The sequence below is a fragment of the Vicugna pacos genome, chromosome 6 (genome assembly GCF_048564905.1).
Source record: "Vicugna pacos chromosome 6, VicPac4, whole genome shotgun sequence".
Classification (NCBI taxonomy): Eukaryota; Metazoa; Chordata; class Mammalia; order Artiodactyla; family Camelidae; genus Vicugna; species Vicugna pacos.
This window is the reverse complement of record NC_132992.1, coordinates 72,638,106-72,657,767: the sequence shown is the minus strand read 5'-3', so window position 1 is coordinate 72,657,767 and position 19,662 is coordinate 72,638,106. Positions and strand designations below refer to the sequence as shown.

The 19,662-nt window shown below is 48.0% G+C and overlaps 1 protein-coding gene across 2 annotated transcripts in view; it reads right to left on the bottom strand.

The window, feature by feature from the left end:
• The window catches only part of ESRRB (estrogen related receptor beta), a 152,841-nt gene that overhangs the window by 88,405 nt on the left and 44,774 nt on the right, over window positions 1-19,662 (bottom strand). The window contains exon 1 of one of the 2 annotated variants that reach the window (XM_015240804.3): window positions 5,329-5,640. The exons of the other annotated variant lie outside the window; for it this stretch is intronic. Coding sequence (XP_015096290.2) covers window positions 5,329-5,378 — 50 coding nt within the window. The 5' untranslated portion in view covers window positions 5,379-5,640. Of the gene's footprint in view, window positions 1-5,328; window positions 5,641-19,662 lie in introns of those variants that run through there. 2 annotated transcript variants of the gene reach the window in all.

The window sequence follows — 19,662 nt, the reverse complement described above, 5'->3', positions numbered from 1 at the left end:
CAGAGCAGCCTGCCACACAGGGTGACACTGTCACAAGTGGTAGGGGTCACTCACCCGGTGGCCTAGAGAAGAAATAACACCCCCCCACCCCCCACCAACTACTGATGCCTCCCAGCCACTCCCCTGACAACCTCTCCAAGGAAGAGGTCTAGGCCTGCCACCCATTCCCCAGGACAGTACTGCTATTATCAGTGAAAGGTCAGTGGCCTCACTAGAGCCCGGGAGCAGGCTGGCCCAGTGAGGGTTAATCTGCCCGACCAGTCATCACAGGGGTCACTGTGATGTGCAGAGAAGTTGAGCATCCCGGTCCCCCAGAGCTGGTCTGCTAATTACATTTGCAATTATAAACACCACAACCTCCCTGCACAGGGACCAGGCCACACCAGCGGATGGGGCAACCAAGATATAATGCTGCGGCAGCCCATCCCAACCACGCCAGGGGACACCGGGACCAGAAGAAGCCTCTGGGCCCCTCTTCCGACGAATGACCAAGCATATAACAGTTCCCCAGAGGTCTGAGGCTGCTGGGACAGAGAAAGGGGACACTCACCAGAGATGAAGCCCAGTCAGTGGTCACCAGCACGTACACTGCTAAAAAGACCTGTGATTTATCCCCAGAAATCAGCAAGTGGCCTCCAGGGCAAACAATCAGGAGGAGGACTCAGATTTGTCCCGTTCCAGCCCATTCCCAAGTTAAGCCCTTCAGGGCTTCCTGACATGGTCTGTGGACCCTCTACTTGAAGCGCTCCCTCCTCCCACCCCTGGCACACGCAACCTCTGGGAACCACAGCCACTGCAGGGGACATCACAGGTTCAGCAATCAAGCCGTGCTAGGGTCCCCCATGGGACCCTTCAGTCAAAAGCCACCAGACTCCAAGACAGAAGCTCCCAGCAGAGCTGTGAGGTGTCCTGACTAATTTGGGCAGACCTCCTGGTCAAGCTGGAAGAGCACTGGGAGGGCCTCACCTGCAGAGATCAGGGGACAGAGCTGGATGACGGCCGGTAGGTGTGGGAAGGCACCCGCATGGGATGTCCAGGGTGTGGGGTGGACTTGACTTTGAAGGAGTGGATTATCATCTAAATATCTGCTATTCCTTCCCCCTTAAATTAGAACCACACATAATTTTAATCATATTGAGGAAGCCACTTAAAGCAACTGTGAAGACTGGTTCTAGAGACCGGCACTGCAGAACCTCAGCAAAAGCATCCCAGCTCTTGTCTGTTGGTCTGTCTTCTGAACTAAGTTCACTTGCCTTTTGAATCTTGCTTGTTAACACAGCCAGCTCCATCACCCACTCCCAAGCACACACGCTCGATTGCAATGTTTCTCTCACCACCACCCTGTTTCCTTTGGGCTGCCAGACTTGTACAGAGCGTCCCAGGTCCAAGTGCTCAAGAGAAACAAGGCATTTTGCAGAGGACTGAGGAAGGAGACAAACTTTTTCAATGAGTTTAAATTATCTTAAAAAAATTTTTTTGGCAAAATGTCCCATTATCAGGAACACAAATCAAGCATGCAGGGCAAAGTCACAAGGGCTCCCTGGGCTAGGGCTGAGGGCACTCTCTGAGAAGGCAGGGTTGTGACATGAAATCTCTATCACAGCCACTTCCCTCAAAGAGCTTTCCCCGAAAGTCCCCTCTGTCCCTCCTCTCTCCGACTAAATGGAATATGTATTGATTACTTCAAATCAATAGAATGAAAAGGTTCTTGTTTGGTGGGTCAGTTTGTTTCTTCATACACACACACACACACACACACACACACACACACTCACACACACACACATATATGTATATTTTAAGAAACATCTTTTCATATGTCCCAATTATTGGTAAAATAGAGAACTGTTTCTAAAATGAAGGGAGTTGGGGAAATAAGCTCTGAGAGGAAATTTCCAGTTGATGTCAAGATCTCACTGAGCTGGAAAGGGCCTTACCCGGGACTGGGGCCCTCCATGCTGACCTACTGTTTCCTGCTAGTTGATCGCCCTCAGGCCTGAGTCCATCACCCCATCCTCTTCCACGGCAGCCCACACCTCCAGGAGGGTGGCAGGCACGTAAAGGTTTATTTCCCAGAGCCCCTCCCTCAGAAAATCAAGACTAATGTCCTCACTTTGATTTATTTTTAAATGTACCATTAAAAATTAATTTCCCCCTTTGTTTTTCTCTGGGTCACTGATTCTGAATTACCATGTGGCATTTCTCCTACGTGTGAACCCACATATTTTACCTTCAGGACAGTTTGTTCTTTGTTTCGTTAACAACAGCAAAGTGGTCATCGGACGGTGGGTGAGGCAGCCCGCCCTCCCTGCTCCCTGGGTTTTATGCCGAGGGTCTCCGGTGGGTCCCATCCCTGGCGCGTTTGTACACAGGCCCACACAGGCCAGCACACTCACTCCCACTCTGGCTGATTATATATGTACATAAAATATTGATTAGAAATGGTAATGGAGTCACCTACAGGATTGGCTACAGGAAAATGAAAATGAAGGAGAGAAAGGTATGAAGGTATGGATATATCTCTGTGTGTGTGTGTGTTTTAATTTCTCACCTGGAAAGTGAGAATAACACAAAAGCATTAAAAAAATGCTCTCTGTATATTAGCAGGTGAGAAAGAGGGCTGGAGAGTTCTTGCTCCCTGGACTGTGGTCCCTGCGCCCTTGGGTGTTTTCAAGTCTGAGAATGTCAGCTAAGCCAAATAAGTAGAAATTGTGTGTACAGAGCACACGAACCCACTCATGTATGTTTCCCTAGAAACATGGGCATCGTAATGGATGGATTTATCCTGTGGTTTTGCCAACAAACCAAAGAATGCAGCCCTCTGCTTTGTTACTTTGCTACCAGTGGCTCTGAAGCTACTTGTCGTGAAGCACCAGGGTTGAGGTCAGAAAGATGCCTCCCCGACATCAACCTCTGACCTCCACAAGCTCATCCTTGGAAATTTTGTACCCCTGTAAAGACAGCAGAGGTAAACCCTCACCGGGAGGCATGCACCTATATATGGGACCGGCTCACTAATGCTTGAGCTGCTGCCCAGCAGCTCCTGGGCCCTGAGAAACAGCATCTCACAGGAATGCTTAGTTCCTCGGTGGATGGAGCAGGCACCTTTCTGGCTTTTCCTGTGCCCCATGGAGTGAGAAGGTAGTTCTTGGCAAAGAAACAGGAAAGGGAGGGAATCCAAACCACTGTCAGGCTTACTTTATAATTGATTTCCAGTTTAAACCCTTCCTAGACACCCAGGACCCCAGCTCCCTCACTCCCCTTTGCCGCTTCCCTGACATTCCCTCTTTGCCCATATTTCTCCTCAAACTCAAGCCAGGGTTGCTGTCAACTCAATGAATTACCCAGCTGCTAAATCCCTCATCTCTCCTTGCTTTCTTGGTCAACATAATCAAAGGATGTACTTCCTTATATGAAATTTCGTATTTATTGACTGTGACTTAAGCCAGGGACAAATACATAGATATTTCGAGCTCAACTAAAGAAGTCACCTCTGGAGAGAGGGAGCCTAAATAATTTAAATATCCAATATTTGTCGTACTTGGTAATTTTATGTGAGGAAATACCCCACAAGCATCAAACATTGTTCAAACTCTCACCCACCCTAGAGGGTTCTCTGGCGGCTCCCATTCTTTTCTGGAGGGAGCACCCAGCCCTCTCGGCCGCCAGCCAGACAAGGGATCAGTGTAACCTTTAAAGAGAATGAAAAGCCACTTTTCAAGCTATGGAAACCTGAATCTATTGTAATTAAGGATTTCTCTCACCTCCCAACCCAGTCACCTTCTTCTGACACTCTACATTCTAGTGGCACCTAAAGGACCCTCTTGCCCGGGGAAATCCCAAAACTAGAACCAAAAAGGTTAGCGTGGAGTTTGGGACAGTCTGGTCACCCACAGGAGACGCTGCTGTGAAGTTGTCTCCTCTCTCACGCGTGGTCCACCTGGGGTGGAGGTAGTCGTAGCATCAAGGGGGTGTAACCACACTTCCTGGAACCCCACGTTATCCAGAGTATTTGTCTTAGGGATGTCGTGGTTCTTGAGGGAAGAGGCAGTATGAAAATGAAAGGATAGTGGAGCCAGAACTGACTCTAGTAGTTCAGTTTGCTTCAGGGAAAACAAAAAAAAAACAAAAAAACAAAAAAAAAAAAAAAGAGGAGGAAGAAGAGCAAGAAGTTAAGCGGGTCTACGAGAACCTAGAGTTTTCATTTTATTATTATTGAAGCTTTCCGAGGGACCATTCCGCGAGCGCCCACATTCACACGCTGGGACACCAGTTCGGACGGAGCGCGGCGGCAAGCGAAGCGCCCAAGGGGAGGCCCGGGCAGGTACCCCGGCCGGTGAGGGGGACGACAGCGGAGGGCCCTGGGAGGGAAACCGCGGGTGGCAGGAGCAGGACCCCGGAGAACCCCAGCTGGACGCGCGGGGCAGCCCCTCTACCGTTCGGGAGATCAGTTCTCCGCTTTCCCAGTCTACGCGCTTGGCGCGCTGCCCAAGCCCGGGACTCGTGGTTCGTGGGAGTCCTGGTCCGCAGTCCCCACCGCCAACCACGCGCACGGCGCTCCGACGACCCCAGGTTCCCGCGAGGCGAGCTCACAGCCGCCCCGGGGCACGGAAGTCGCGCCCGTCTGTTTAGCCGGGCGCAGCCTCCCCTGAAGCCGCGAACCAACTTTGCCTCCGCTGCAGCGTCGGGCCGGCTAGCCCCACTCCTGGCGGATTGCGGGCTCCCCTCGCAGGGCGTGCGGGGCGCAGCCTGCCCGGGCCGCGCCGCCCGCTCCCCTGGGGTACCTTGGGTCCACCGCGCCGCGTGCGCGCCCTCGGGGCGCCCGCCGGGTGAGACAGTGCTGGCCGCCCGCAGTTTCCATACCCGCGCGGCACGTTCGATTTCGCCCGCTTGCCGGGATCGTTTTTGGTCCCCAGTACGGAAATTAGTATTAAAGTCAAAGGGCCCGCGGGGAGCCTTTCCCAGATGGGACAGGACATCCTTGTGACATTCCTGCACCTGTTCTGGGCTTGCTCCTCCCCATTCCACAGAAACTCAAATATTTTTCCCCTTGCTGGGAAGAGCAGGGAGGAAGAAAGAGTGAATGAAAAAGCGCTGCTCTTACCTAAAAGTGAGGGTTTGTAAAAGGGGGTGCGGGAAAAGTTAAAGTCGGGTTTACCCCCTAGAAGGAAACCCAGGAAGTGTGCGGCTTTCTCCTTCCGACGTCCCCCAAGTGCCCCTGGGGTCCCTGTCACTTCAAGAAAGCCTAGAAGAAGAACTGCGACACCCAGGACAGAGGCAGCCGGACAGGCAGAAGGACAGACAGAGACGGAGAAGCAGAGCACCTACTGGTTGTGGTAGCCGAGGGGGTCCGGGATGCAGAGTTCTGACACGTCCATCAGTCCCGTTTTAGCATTCCCAGTTGGTAGAGAAAGGCGGCGGGGAAATCACGCGGAAGAGCGAGTGAAGGGCACCGGCGAGGTGCGAGTCCGGGCAGGGGCACAGTGAGCGGGAGAAGGCAGAGAGGGAGGAGGCGCCGTGGCGGGGCGCGAGGGAGGCAGAGAGCCGTGCGCGCACAGCCCAGCGCTCCCACTCATGCACACACTCCGAGCGGGCAGAAGGGATGGGAAGCCGCGGAGGAGACTCGGGCACCAGAGACTTGGAGCCCACTAACCCTACTGTAGCTTTAAGGCTGGGAGACTGATGTATGGTTTGGCTCCTATTGGCTATCTCTCAGGGGCTGGACTTAAAGTGACAGAATCGAGCTGGGGTGGGGGGAGGGGGGTGAGCCAGAGAGACTTCAATGGAATCAGACGCTCGCGCGAGGTCCCCACCTCCTGAGGAGTAGGAGGACTGTGCTGTAGAGCCGCAAGGCCTATCCTCTCGCCATTAAAGAAAAAAAAAATTGTCCAACTGGCTGGTGGGACTAGGGTGCTGAAAGATATGCCGCTTACTTGTCCTCTCACCCCTATCCTATCTTTTAACTGGCAGGCCTAGCAAACTCACCTCTCAGCCTTTTAGAATGGGTCTATTTTACAAATTAAAAATGAGTGACATTTCTCCTCCCTTTTATCAAGGAGAAGAGGCCAGCACCTTAGAAATTCACAGCCTCAAACCTGGAGTTTGCTGCACAAAAGTGCAAAAGGTCAGGTGAGGTGCCCAGCAAGAGAGAACAGGACGGAAACAGATTCACTTCCCAGCTCTCATCGCCTGGGCCAGTCGGTTCTGAACCGCTTTCATTTGGCTAGACGCAGGGCATACACCTCTAAAATGCTCTCTAGGTGTATAAAATGATGCTCTCTTCATTGGCAACTGTCAGAAACGTACCCAGGACACAGCTACCAGCAAATTAATTTCTGTCTGCCTAGGAAAACACAATTGGGGTTAAAATTACCAACTTACCTGCCACATCCACTTTAAGGCACAAGTAGACACTTCAGTAGCCATACCTGAATTTCCAGCTATGAACACACACCTGCACCCCTCTCTGCTGCTCCCTCCATGAACTCGAATACTATGGGCTGCCACTGTATGAAAAACCAGCTATAAGTCTAGCCCGAATCCTTCTTCTGGGCCCTGTCATCTTTTGAGATGTGCCAGCCACAGGGATAATGATCAATTTGATGGTTCAAATGAGTATGTGGAGAGGATAGGTATAGAATTATTTAAAGGGGGGAAAAAAAGCCCTCAGAAGAGACCACCACCGTATTCTCCTATATTCTACAAAAGACAATAAGCAGTGGATGGAGGACATCATTTTATCATCAAAATAATGTCTGAATGGAGTGTAACTGCAGACAGCATTCAAACACTTTCAGGAATAAAAGCAGGGAGGGTCGTAAGAAACCCCAGGAGAGGCCAGCAGGCCAGCCGGCACTCGGCTGCTCTGGAGGTGCTGGGGAATGGGCAGCAGGATGGCAGATGATACTTGACTTGGGTAAATGTAAGCTCGTGCAGGCTGGGAAACAGGACTGAGGTTTTTCATATGTGCCTAAGTGGAGGAACGTGTGGGATTCTCCGGGCACGGGGCGCTGGCAGACACCTCACAGAGAAATGGATGAAGATGTTGGCTCTGTCAGCAGAAGGCCCAGCAGCCCAGGATTTTTTTTTTTAATCACATAGGTCCTTGGTTACATTGGAGACAGAAAGAGGGGTGCAGAGACACCACCACTACCTCTTGCCAAGACCTCAGTGACTGGTTTTTTTGCATCCTTTCTGGCCCCCAGAAATCTATTCTCCCAGAGCACAGCAGCCAGGGAGCGCTTTGTAAAATGCACCTCCGAAGTCCCCTTTGCAATTTGTTGCAATGAGGAAAGAGGCCCCAGTCCTTTCCTGTGGCCTACACGGCAGGTCCCATATGGCAGGCTCCTGTGTGTCCCTCTGCACCCCTCCTCAGCCCATGCCGTGCTCCCTTCATTGCTCCCTTCATTCTTTGCACCTGCCACCTAGAATGCTCCCCTTCCAGATCACACCAGAACCTTCTGCTCTTTGCCTTGCCTTAGGTAACTTTAATTAGTTTGTGATTATACATATATTGGTATGAATAATACCCACCCACTTCTGCACTAGATTCTAAGCTCCATAAGGGCAGGGACCTTGTCTGTTTTTGTTCACTGGAGAATCCCCAGTGCCTGGTACATATAGTTGCTTGATAAAGACTTTGTTGAATGAAATGTTAGACCACAGCAGTTTGGGTGCGGGGCCAGAGCCTGCCAAGGGACAGGCCAGCTGCCCCGGAAGGGGTAAGGCTTTGACAGATTGTATCAGATCTGTTGGCTCCTTGCTTTGGGTGGGTGTACCTTTTTAAACTGGAGACAGAGCACACAGAAGAGCATGAAAAGAAAGACAACTTCAGAGCCTGGAGCAGTGGGTGCAAAGCCACTGGGGGCAAATGAGGGAAAATCGGAAGACTGTGTTGGTACAAAAGCTAGGCTAATGCCCATACAATTACCGTCTGCATCCTAGGCACAGGGATGAAGGTAACAGGGCTTCACCCCGGGCACTAGCCGATTGTCCTCCAGGACGGGAACCAGGTCTCTGAGATCTGGTCCTCTTCTAACAGTCCTCTTCCGCAGTCTCTGTCCAGCCTCCTTGCACACAACCCTGGGGCAGAGTTCTTCTTCCCTCCCTGGCAAGTCTGAGCCTACAGACTCCACTGGAGGAGAGAAGAGGGCCCACTGATAGGGCCACCCTGGGTAATTGATCTAGCCTGGTAGGTCCAGGCTTCTCCTGTGGTTTCCCAGGCAAACGTGGCCGGCTCATACACTGTCTGCGGGAACAGCTCTTCTCCCTCTGTGTCCTTAACCAGCTCACGAGAGGTGAGATTCTGTCCCAGAGCCAGAGTCAGATCTATGCTCCAGCTAGAGAGGCAGCAGTGTGGGAGGATGCAGAGGACCCTGGGATCTGGTCTTGACAACTCCCTCTAGTCTGGCCAAAGTTATCTCTTCTCCAGAAAACAGAGGTGGTGCTGGAGATAGAGTAGGGTGGGCAGGGCTCTTGGGCCCCCTCAAGCTTGAAATTCATTCAAACGATCATCATTTCATACTCTCACTGCTCACCTACAGCAGGTGCTATTTGTAATCCATCCCAGCAAAAGCGTCTAAGCCACCCCTACCCTCTCCTGTGTCCCGATACTGGCACTCCCAGTTGGGCAAGTCAGCCAGAAGGGACTGGAACAAAGGTATTAGACACAGTAATTGTGGAGGGTAGAAGGGGACAGGAGCTTACTTTATTTTTGTGACAAACTCCTTTAAATAGATATTTATTACATTTACAGGACCTTACAACTCAGGGCATCATTTAGAACCATCATCAGACCTTATAAATAAATTTGCAAATGTCCCTGTGTGGTGAAGTGACCTACCCAAGGTCACACACTGAATAACTGGCAAAGCATGGATTTCTACTTATTCAACTCCTAACGCTGTGTACACAAGGCTCTTCACTTTCCCTCCTCCCTCCTTCCCCAAGTTCAAGCTCTTTCCTAAGGAATATGAAGCCAAATCAGAGCCGTGCCCTTGGCAACACATTCCATACTCACATCACCTGGGAGATGGTGGGGACCCAGCCTTCTGTGTCCATACCCTTTCCTAAATGGTTTGCTCAGGCTGGGGTTCCAGGAGGCAGATAAGTAGGAAAACATACCCAGACACATCTCAGCCTGTTCTGTTTTCCAAACCAATGCTCTCTGGGTGCATACAGCACCAAGTGTGTCATAAACAGCCAAACCCAGGTCCACACTATCCACCCGCAATTTCCCATCCCAGTCTGGCTAAGTCCTTACAATGGTCTGTCCGCATGCTTGCACCTGGATCTCGAGGGTCACTCGAGCTGTCTTGCCATGATCTAGGAAGCTGACCCCAGCACAGCACCCTTTGCCACAAGTATGGTGAAGAACTCCACCCTTGCCCTGGTCCCTTGATTAGGATGTCCCTTGTCTTGAGGTGCCCCACCCCCCGACTGCAGTCACTTCTGCACACACAAGGCAGCAGCAAGCAGTGTCTCTTAGGCTCTTGAATCCCCTCCCTGGACATGCTACTCTCAGCCCAACAACAAGAAGGCCTTCCCCAACTTTCAACCCAGGCAGCTTAGCAGGATGTCTTGGTGGTTTATCACTAACAGACAAGACCTAACAGGAATTTGGTGATTCTGGTACCTGCCCCCTACATGCCATGAATGCAGGACACTGACTGGTTGCACCATCCTTGTCCCTTGTCCTTACCCACATTTCCCAAACCAAGTTTCCAGGTGAGAGTGATGACTAAACACAAGGTGTGTAGTCACTTCTTACCGCCAGCCCAGGAAGGAGAGGATGCCTTCAGGGAACTGCCTGAATCACAATCCAAGTTTGTTTCTGTTCCACCCCAGGGTAAGCACTGGGGTTGTTGAATTGCAGAAACACATCCATTGACAGTCCCCAACGACTAGGGTAGGCCCGGTCTGGACAGTCAGCCTAACCTGGGCATCTCGGGACAGTGCTGATCAAGCCAAGGATCCATGGACTCCTGGCCAGGGAAAATGTCCCTGACCACACATCCCTGTGGGCCTGCCCTCTTCTCAATGCTTGAATTTGGGGATGTGGGGTTATATCCCTGCGTGCTGGTCAGCAGACTGGCAGCCCACTGGCTGGCACATGTCCCACGGATCATAATTAACTGATAACGCTAATACAATGTGAGTTTGTGCTCCCATAATAGTCTCCTGCTGACAGATAAATGCCGCGGAAACATGATGGCTTTTCCTGAAGCTGTAATGGGCCATTATTGGGGCAAGAAGGCTCATGTCCTATTAGCACTGCTGCCATGACACCAAAGATAAAATATGAAAGGGACGATGTCTTGAGTGGATAAATGCTTGGGTTCCCTCCCACCACCAGCGTCATCCATTTCATTATCTGAAATCCCTAGCAGGGGTCCTGGAATAATTTCCAGATATTCCAAAGCTCCGTTATTCCTTTTTTTTTTTTTTTCCTGAGCCTCCAGATCCCATTCTTACCAACATAGCTGAATACTAGCATATTACAGTTCTCTGTTTACCAAAAAGATTCCTTGCCCCAGTGCAAGATGGCGACTGCAGTGAGCAGGCAGGCTGGGGGGCATGAAGGTGGACGTGTCTCTCCATAGAAACAAAGTTCTTTTCCCTCCCAATCACCAGGAGGACAAAGCACATCCAGACTGTAAAAGTCTGTCACCTACCAAATTTTGGGGGCAAGAAAAAGGAGGAGGAGGAGGAGTATAAAGAGAAGAGAGAAGCAGAGGAAGAGAAATGGGAGGAAGGTCGAAGAGGAGGGAAGAACACGCCTTGATGGTACCTGGTACCTGAGAGGCACTAAACAACTAGCTATTGACTGGATGAATGATCTGTCTAATTAAATATTTTCCATTACAGTGGATTGTGGGTTTTTTTCATAACTTATCACGAAGAAATTTGACCTTATTTTCATCTATGTCCCATATTAATTTCTCATCCAGTTTCTTGTGACTTTTGCATCGATTTAAGCATAAAACTTAGTTGGTTTCGAATACCAGTCCAGTTTGTTTCCAGTGTCTCATCGTTGGTAAAAGGAAATCTACTTTTTCTTGGATGATTGTGTAAACTGCAAAAATCTGACAGTCAACACTGGCCACAGAAAGAATGAACAATTTGCTTTGCAGACTCACAAATTACGCCTCCTGGTACATTTCTATTCACAAGGATAATTATCTTAAAGAAGCTATTAAATACATGAAACTTTTGGAAAATTGATTCTAAACTACCACACACATGTAAAGTGTTGTTATTAAGCGGGAACAAAGCAACATGTTGGCCAAGCCTGTCTCTTCAGCATTAATGACACCAGACTCAACACTGGGAACATTCAAATGTGTTTGCATTTCCTAATGGCTCAGTTAAGGTGGAACTTCTTATTTCATTATTTTTCAGAATCAAATGCATTTTATTTTTGCTCTGAGAAAATGTTTTATGGAGAGGGAAAAATGGCACCTGCTTTTAGGTTTTAGGGAGCAGCAAAAGTAAGTATCTTGTAAACTGTTAAGTGCTATAGCTGTGTAAAACATGATTAAGAGGATAGCTTTTGATTGTGTTTTTACATGAGAGAAGGGCTGGCCAACCGCTCCCTTCCCAGATGTAAACTGTAACGGAGCCAACTCCATCGGTGAAGTCTCCACTGCTCTGAACCATGCAGGTATGAATGGGTTGGTACCAGTTCCAGATGAAGGTTTGAGCTCAGTAGTAGGGCATCTCTAACAGCTTGATTCTTCATAAACAATTAGGAACAAGATTTAGTAGAACTCCTAACTTAGAAGGGTTTGCCTTTCCAAGAAGGACAAGGCAAGGCAGGAAGGGAAACTGCAGGAGGACCAAAGAAGGTTTAGAGAAATGGGTTAAAGGCAGTCAACGATACAAGATTTAATATGGATAAACACTGGTAATACACTTGTCAGCAATGACCCTCGAATGAGCCTGACTGTAGGAGAGCGGGTGGAAGGGCAGCGAGGCAGAGAGACATCTGGGGTCAGGACAGATAGCACATTAAGCATGGGCCTCCAGCTCAATGGCATGATAAACACTGCTTTGGGGTAATTCTACAAAACCCAGCCGAGCAAGGAGCAGCAATAATTCCTCTTTACTCTCCCTTACTAAAGGCACAGATGGAGTTTTATGCTCAGCCCTGAGAGACTTGCTTCGACAGCAGACTAGAAGAGTGAAGGGGAAGATGCCGAAGGCCTCCCAAGGGGGTCTGAGCTCCACAAGGAAAGGGACAAACGTGGGATGAGGTGGGATGGATTGTCCCTGCACACTGAAGGACCAATACATGGTCCACTTTCGGTGCCTAAGATCTAGTTTCCCAAGGGGCCAGGTGATGCACCCCAGAGATTCAGGAGGGTCACTCCCCAATTTCCTCTTCTTTTTCCTGCCCTCTGTGTACTGTTTCACGGTGGGATTTCTTTTTATAAACCTTCCAGGAAAGAAATGCCTGCCGAGCGACCTGCTAGGTCTCTGAGCCCAGAAAGGACATGATGGCCAGCACAGTTCACATCATGTCACATTGCTTGGCATCTGTCCTCCCCCACCTCCTCTTTTCATCACCCTCAATTCCTGGCCTTACACTTCTCAAATGAAGTGTCAGCATTTTAAAACTCACCTCAGGCTATTTTCTAGGGGACCAGGGCTAGGATAAAGAATGAATTAGCAAGTGGCTCAGGGCCACTGACTTCCTCTCAAGTCAAACAGTTTTGTTATTTGCCACGCCTTCCTTGCTTGGGGAGAGGGGCCATAATGAGTGTAATGATTGATGGATTACTACGGGTGGTCACTGCCTGAGTTACAGCCTCACTAGCTTACAAAGGCCCACGTGGACCCCGCCCCACCCACCCATCTGCTCAGACACCCTGGTTCTGGTTCAGTTGCCAAGACATTTAGGTCAACGGTGTCATCTGAAGCCAACCATCAGGACCGACCCCCTTCCTCCCGTCTCCCCCACGTCTGGGAGGCCCAGAACGTACTGTACTCGCCCTTCTCCCTGCTTTTCTCTATACTGAGCTGACCACTTCCTTGGGTGACTGTCTGTTCCCACATGCACACCCATCCAACAATAATTCTATGCTGGTTTTGGCTTCAAGGACCAGGCGAGTCTAGTGGCTTCGAGGGTAGGAGTCTATGGTCTCACACATCAAAGACTCTGGGGACAGGTGGTTTCATCTTTTTGGTGGCTCGTCCTTAGCATATTGGCTGCCACGTTCACCTTGTTCTCTCAAGGGGTGAAGGATGCTTCTTGTGGCCTAGACACCACTTCCTCACCCAGTGCGTCCAAACTCAGGAAGTGAGTGTATGCATGTGTGTGTTTATGTTGGGAGAAATGTCACTCTGTATGTCTCTAGTCTGTTTTTCAATATTTACTTGTTTAGATTTGAGTCTGGGGGACAGACTCCCAGGAGTTCCCCATCCTCATTCCCGCAGACTTATCCTCACATCTTCTTGGCCAAAATCCTGAATCATACTCACCCCAGACCCATCATTGTCAAAGGAGAAATGGATTGCTATTATTGGATTAAAATATGTTTACTCTCTGAAGCTAGGGGAGAGGCTTACTGTTCCTGAGTACGTTAACGTTCAGTGACAAACAGGTCCACTTCTGTGAGAGGGGGAAATGGGAATGGCTGTTGGGTGAGCGACCAACAGTGTCTGGCACACCTGGTGCTGTACCAGTGGCAGGGCGGTGGTGACAGGCCACCAGTGGATGCAAGCAAGAAGAGGGTCATCTTCTGTCGAGATGTAAAAACAATAATAAAACTGACTTTATGCCGGGCTACTTTGGGTTATCACCTTGTGTCAGCAAGTCACAACAATGTCAGAGAATTCTTCCCCCAGAAAACCTCTCGTTGGTCTAAGTTCTAAACAGCTGTTATAGTTGCTGTTGAGTTTTAACCACACATGTAACCTTCAGGATGGACCTGGAGATCATCAAACTAGGTGAAGTAAGTCAGACAGAGAAAGACAAGTATCATATGATATCACTTATATGTGACTCTAAAAACAATGACACAAATGAACTTATTTATAAAACAAAAACAGACTCAAAGACATAGAAAACAAACTTATGGTTACCAAAGGGAAAGGAGGGAGGGATAAATTAGGAATTTGGGATTAGCAGATACACACTACTGTATATAAAATAGATAAACAGCAAGGACCTACTGTAGAGCATAGGAAACTATATCAAATATCTTGGAAAAGAGTGTGTGTATATGTGTGTGTGTGTGTGTGTGTGTGTATATATATATATATATATATATATATAATGATTCCCCCAATAATTATTATTATTAATGACTACATGATTATTACTCAGCACAAATTTGTTGTAGAGGAGGTTGAATCCAGGCATCAAAAATTCAAGGTCTGAGGTGGGAGGATATAGCTCAGTGGTAGACAGCATGCTTAGCATGCACAAGGTCCCAGGTTCAATCTCCAGTACCTCCATTAAAAAATAAAAAATGCTCAATATCATTAATTATCAGAGAAATGCAAATCAAAACTACAATGAGGTATCACCTCACACCAGTCAGATGGCCACCATCATTCAAAACTCCACAAATGACAAATGCTGGAGAGGCTGTGAAGAAAGGGGAACCCTCCTACACTGCTGGTGGGAATGCAGTTTGGTGCAGCCACTATGGAAAACAGTGTGGAGATCCCTCAAAAAACTAGGAATAGACTTACCGTATGACCCAGGAATCCCACTCCTGGGCATATATCCAGAAGGAACCTTACTTTAAAATGACACCTGCACCCCAATCTTCATAGCAGCAGTATTTACAATAGCCAAGACATGGAAACAGCCTAAATGTCCATCAACAGATGACTGGATAAAGAAGATGTGGTATATTTATAAAATGGAATACTACTAAGCCATAAAAACCAACAACTTAACGCCATTTGCAGCAACATGGATGCTCCTGGAGAATGTCATTCTAAGTGAAGTAAGCCAGAAAGAGAAAGAGAAATACCATATGAGATCGCTCATATGTGGAATCTAAAAACAAACAAAGAAACAAACAAAGCATAAATATAAAACAGAAATAGACTCACAGACAGAATACAAACTTGTGGTTGCCAAGGGGGCAGAGGGTGGGAAGGGATAGACTGGGATTTCAAAATTGTAGAATAGATAAACAAGATTATACTGTATAGCATAGGGAAATATATACAAGATCTTATGGTAGCTCATAGAGAAAAAAATGTGACAATGAATATATATATGTTCATGTATAACTGAAAAATTGTACTCTACACTGGAATTTGACACATTGTAAAATGATTATAAATCAATAAAAAATGTTAAAAATAAATAAATAAATAAATAAATAAATAAATAAATAACCCTAATTACCTCCTCCCAAACAAACAGACAAACAAGCTGTGAAAAAAAAATTCAAGGTCTGCCCTCCATCCCTCTTGCCCACTTGTTCTTTGTCTCTTCCTGTACCCAGCTGGACTGACGGTCCCGAGAAAGAGAAAGGCAACTGCTGATATTTCCTTAGGATATTTTAAGGGAACTCAACTCCAAGCAGATCAGTAGTAACCATCCCGGAGGCCAGAAATTGTCCGGCAGCCCCTCAGCATGTTCATCTCCCTCCACTTGAGTAATTCTGCCTGTTCTCTATCACCAGCAATAGAGACAGAAACTCTATTTCTTATTCATGCTATGATCAATTCCCTGTTTTGGTCCATCACTAATATTGTACCATTTTCATTTTCTCCCTTTTATTCACTGTTCACTGAAGAATGTCAATTCTAGTAGGACTCTTCAAACTCAGTGATAGGGTGGAGAGGGGAGGTGGGGAAGTACCACTTACTGAGCACGCATTCTGTGCTGAGCACTCAGCACGGTTCTGCCGGTCAGTACTAACCCAGGGTGATCAAGCCCACTTTACATCTGAGGTCGGGATCATCACTCTCATTTCATCTACTGAGGAGGAGAGTGAAGCTTTAAGGCTACATGACTTGAGGCTAGTAGACAATCTGAGATTTGAACCCAGTTTTGGCTCACCCCCAAACCTTGCTCTCCATCCATTCCACCATGTTACCTGGAAAGAGTTCACACCAACTCTGCATCCTACAACTAAGGAAGAGACTTTTGTGGGCTAGCCTGGGAACCCAAGCCCAGTGGATAGATGGGAAGATGTGTGCTTAGGTCCAATCAATCAATTCATAAAAGTACTTCAGGAACATAGCCTCTGGATGGGTCAGACCTATCTCCACTGTACATCTATTTAGCAAGACACATTCATTTTTCATAGAGAAGTTCTTTCAAATCAGGGGAAGGTGTACTCTCAGAACTGAAGGGAGAAAATTAGACAAGAAATATAACATTAGGAAAGAAACCAACAGATTTTATGGACTGATGCCAAAGGGTGAATTTTAGCTTCCTATGACTTGAGAAGGTGAAGGGCAGCCGAAAGAAGACGGAGGTGGTGAAAAGGAAGACCATCTACTGCCAAGCAGAATTTCTCGATTAGGGCCAATTTGCTTGGTTGGAGCAGATTCAAACGGGCAGCAATTCTGAAACCACCTGAATGCACATGAATGGTTTCTGCAAACACCCAAGAAATTAGGAGGCCCCCTTTAGAGGTAGAATAAATCCCCTAATAAGACAAGGAGGGCTTGCTACCCCCATATTCCTTCCTCTTCCATCCGAAAGGCCACTATGAGACTGAATAGGTGATTTTATTTTCCTATTTCGTCCAACATTATCCTATGTACATTTCCTTTTGTTCCCTGGATCCTAGCTAATCTAGCCATTCCACCAGGGAGACTCAGTTCTTGCCCCATTATCAAAGGATAGGCTAGAGGATGGGTCTTTACAGAGATTTAGCTCCTTAACAACTCTTCAATGACAGCAGATATGCCGGTTCACAGGAGAGAGGCTCGCCCACAAGTAGGAATGATTTTGCCTATGAGATCACAAAGGAATCATTTTAAGTGGTGGTTTTCAAACTTGAAAAAAGATCCCAAATGTGTCTTTCTCCAGATATAACTGTATATAAAGCTCTGCTATATAAAACAGCAAAAAAAAAAAAAGTAGCTGTTCTGTTTGGTAAGTGGATCCTACTCTCGTCCTTCACCTCCAGGAAGTCCATGAACCACCTGAATGGAACCTCTAGCCCCCATTGGAAGATGCTTTGAAAATCAAGAGTGTTTCTAAAATCAGTGTTCTCTAAGCAGTGTTGAATTAATTAATCAGTTAATAAATACATGAATTAAATAAGAAGCATCACCCCCACAAGTCAGACCCATGCATAGAACATCCCCTTTGCAGGCCCTGGGGCCGTGTGAGGGGATGCCTTGGTTAAAAGGTAAAAACCTGCCTGAACACCTTTGCTTCAATGCCCTTTGCCACTCAGAATGAGACCAACCTCATTTAGATGGCTGGCCTTGCAGCATACGTGAGTGAGGACCAAACTCGTCATCGTGGATAGTGCAGCTTGGCGGTTCTCAAACAGCATCCGAATGTACAGATGGCTTTCAGGTTGGCTATGGTATGGAGTCAGTTACTAGGAATGTTAATATGGGTAACATGCCAAAATTTGTAAGCACAATATTCTTTCTCACTTAGTATTAGTACTACTAAATAGTCCTTAATAATGTCACTTTCAGTCACTTGAATTGGATGTGCCTCTTTTTGAGTGGGAGCAGAAGGGCTGAATCAAGATAAAGCTAATGCTTTGTGAAGTACACGGAACACTGATGCTGGGGGGAGACAGTCTCCAGGTAAATGTCTCCTGCTGTCTGTGTCTGGCGGAAGCAGTTAAGAAGCACCGGCAGGCGGAAGAAGAGCACTATCTTTGGAGTCCAGTAGACCTGAGCTCAAAACCTCACCCTGCCTTTCATTAGCTCTATGATCCTGGGACAACATGTAACCTCCTTGTCGGTGTTTCTTCAGTCTTTCAAATGGTTTGTTGCATGGTTGTGTGTGTAAAGCTCTTTGTGCAGTGGCTGGCATAGAGTTGGTGATCCACAGACACTGGCTGCACCCTGTCCTTTCCTGGATGGAGGTCCTGACCTCAACTCTGTGGCTCCAGGGGAAGCCCACCTCTCACAGCGATCTTCTCCCCTGTGACACATCCATTGTCCACATTAAACTCAGCCCTCCTAAGGGGACAACAGAGGCTAAGTTTAGCCAGGACAGCCCCTATGAGTCCTGTTCCCAGGTTTCCCTCTCTTCTCTGTTGCTGCTCCAGGTCCTCGGGGGTCTGGAGATGGGAGGATCTGGAGGAGCATCTTCCCAGCTGTGATGGCAGCACAGCTCCTGACAGCCTGTCCACCCTCTGCCCACTTTACCATAAGCTTCCCAACCATATAACCCAAGTGTTGAATGTCTGGCCTATTATGGTGAGCTGCAGACTCTCATGCAGTATCAGGGTCAAGGCCACACGGTTAGGACTACCCATTAAAGATGCCCTTGGGTCTGCCTTAAATCTTCATTGTGATTCAAACATGAGATTTCATGTTGACCTAACACTGCACTGGGATCTGAGTATTTCCACAGGGTTAAAAGGAACCGCCATTCCTGTAGCCTCTGAAGCTCACTCCATCCTTAGAATTCCTCCTTTCCCCTAGACTTCTGTTAATAACACCAGGCGATGCCCAAGCATTCCTCAGAAGTGTGTGTATTACTCTCATCTCTTATTCTTGGAGGAAGAGTCATAAATATGTAAAAATCCAAACACTGGTCATTTCTTCTCCAAAGAACCTTTTGGAGGTAATGAAGAAACGAGGCTTATTTAATCTCCCACAGCTGGATTCTCCTCACCTCACTGCAGCAGAGAAGGAGCTGACTAATTTGAGGTTCCCCTCACTTGCCATTCTCCCATCTCAAGGCACCTCTCAATGTGGCCACCTTGAATGGCATCAGACAACAGCCCAGGCAGAGAGGTGTGGGAGCCCCTGACCCCAAGTGTCTGGACCCTGGGTAGCCAAGTCATCTGGGATATGTTGGGACCATCTCCAATGTAGGACGTTCTCAGTGTAATGAAAACACAGGAACAGGTTCTCAAATATGTCCTTTTGTGATTCCATGACCAACAATGTGAGAGAGCTCCTGTCCACCGTCTGTAGGAGAGCAGGGTAGCAGCCCCTCCAAGCAAGATGGAGGATGTGTGTGTGAGAGAGAGGCTTTGCCATCTCAAAGCCCTTCCTGGATATTGTCTCAAGTCTTAGCTTGTGATCAGAGGCAGAATAGTACCTTCCATCAGGCGAGGGGGAAATAACTAAAGTTAGTCCACTCTCTGTGCGACACTTCTGGGTCCCTTCCCGGGGGGGCGGGGAGTGTTATGGAATGAATAGATACTACAGATTAATAGCATGTCCTTAGAGTTCAGGATGGAACAACCCAGAAAGGTAGGCAGGTGCTAACAGATCTGAGGTCATGGGGACAGAGCAATATCAAATCTTTATCATCTGTTAAGCCTTAGTGTACACAATGCCAGCTAATGCAACTGAGTTTCGTAATAATGCAGTCTGCAAAGCAGTAGGCTTGGTGAGGCGCCCTGACTAATACAATGATGTGAGCCAAAGAGAAAGGGAGACCGCCAGCCCCCCTCCCCACAAGCCACCTCTGCCCACAGGAAAGAAGGAAGTGTTGTGAATCTGATTGGTCAGTGCCCAGGACAACCTCTGGGC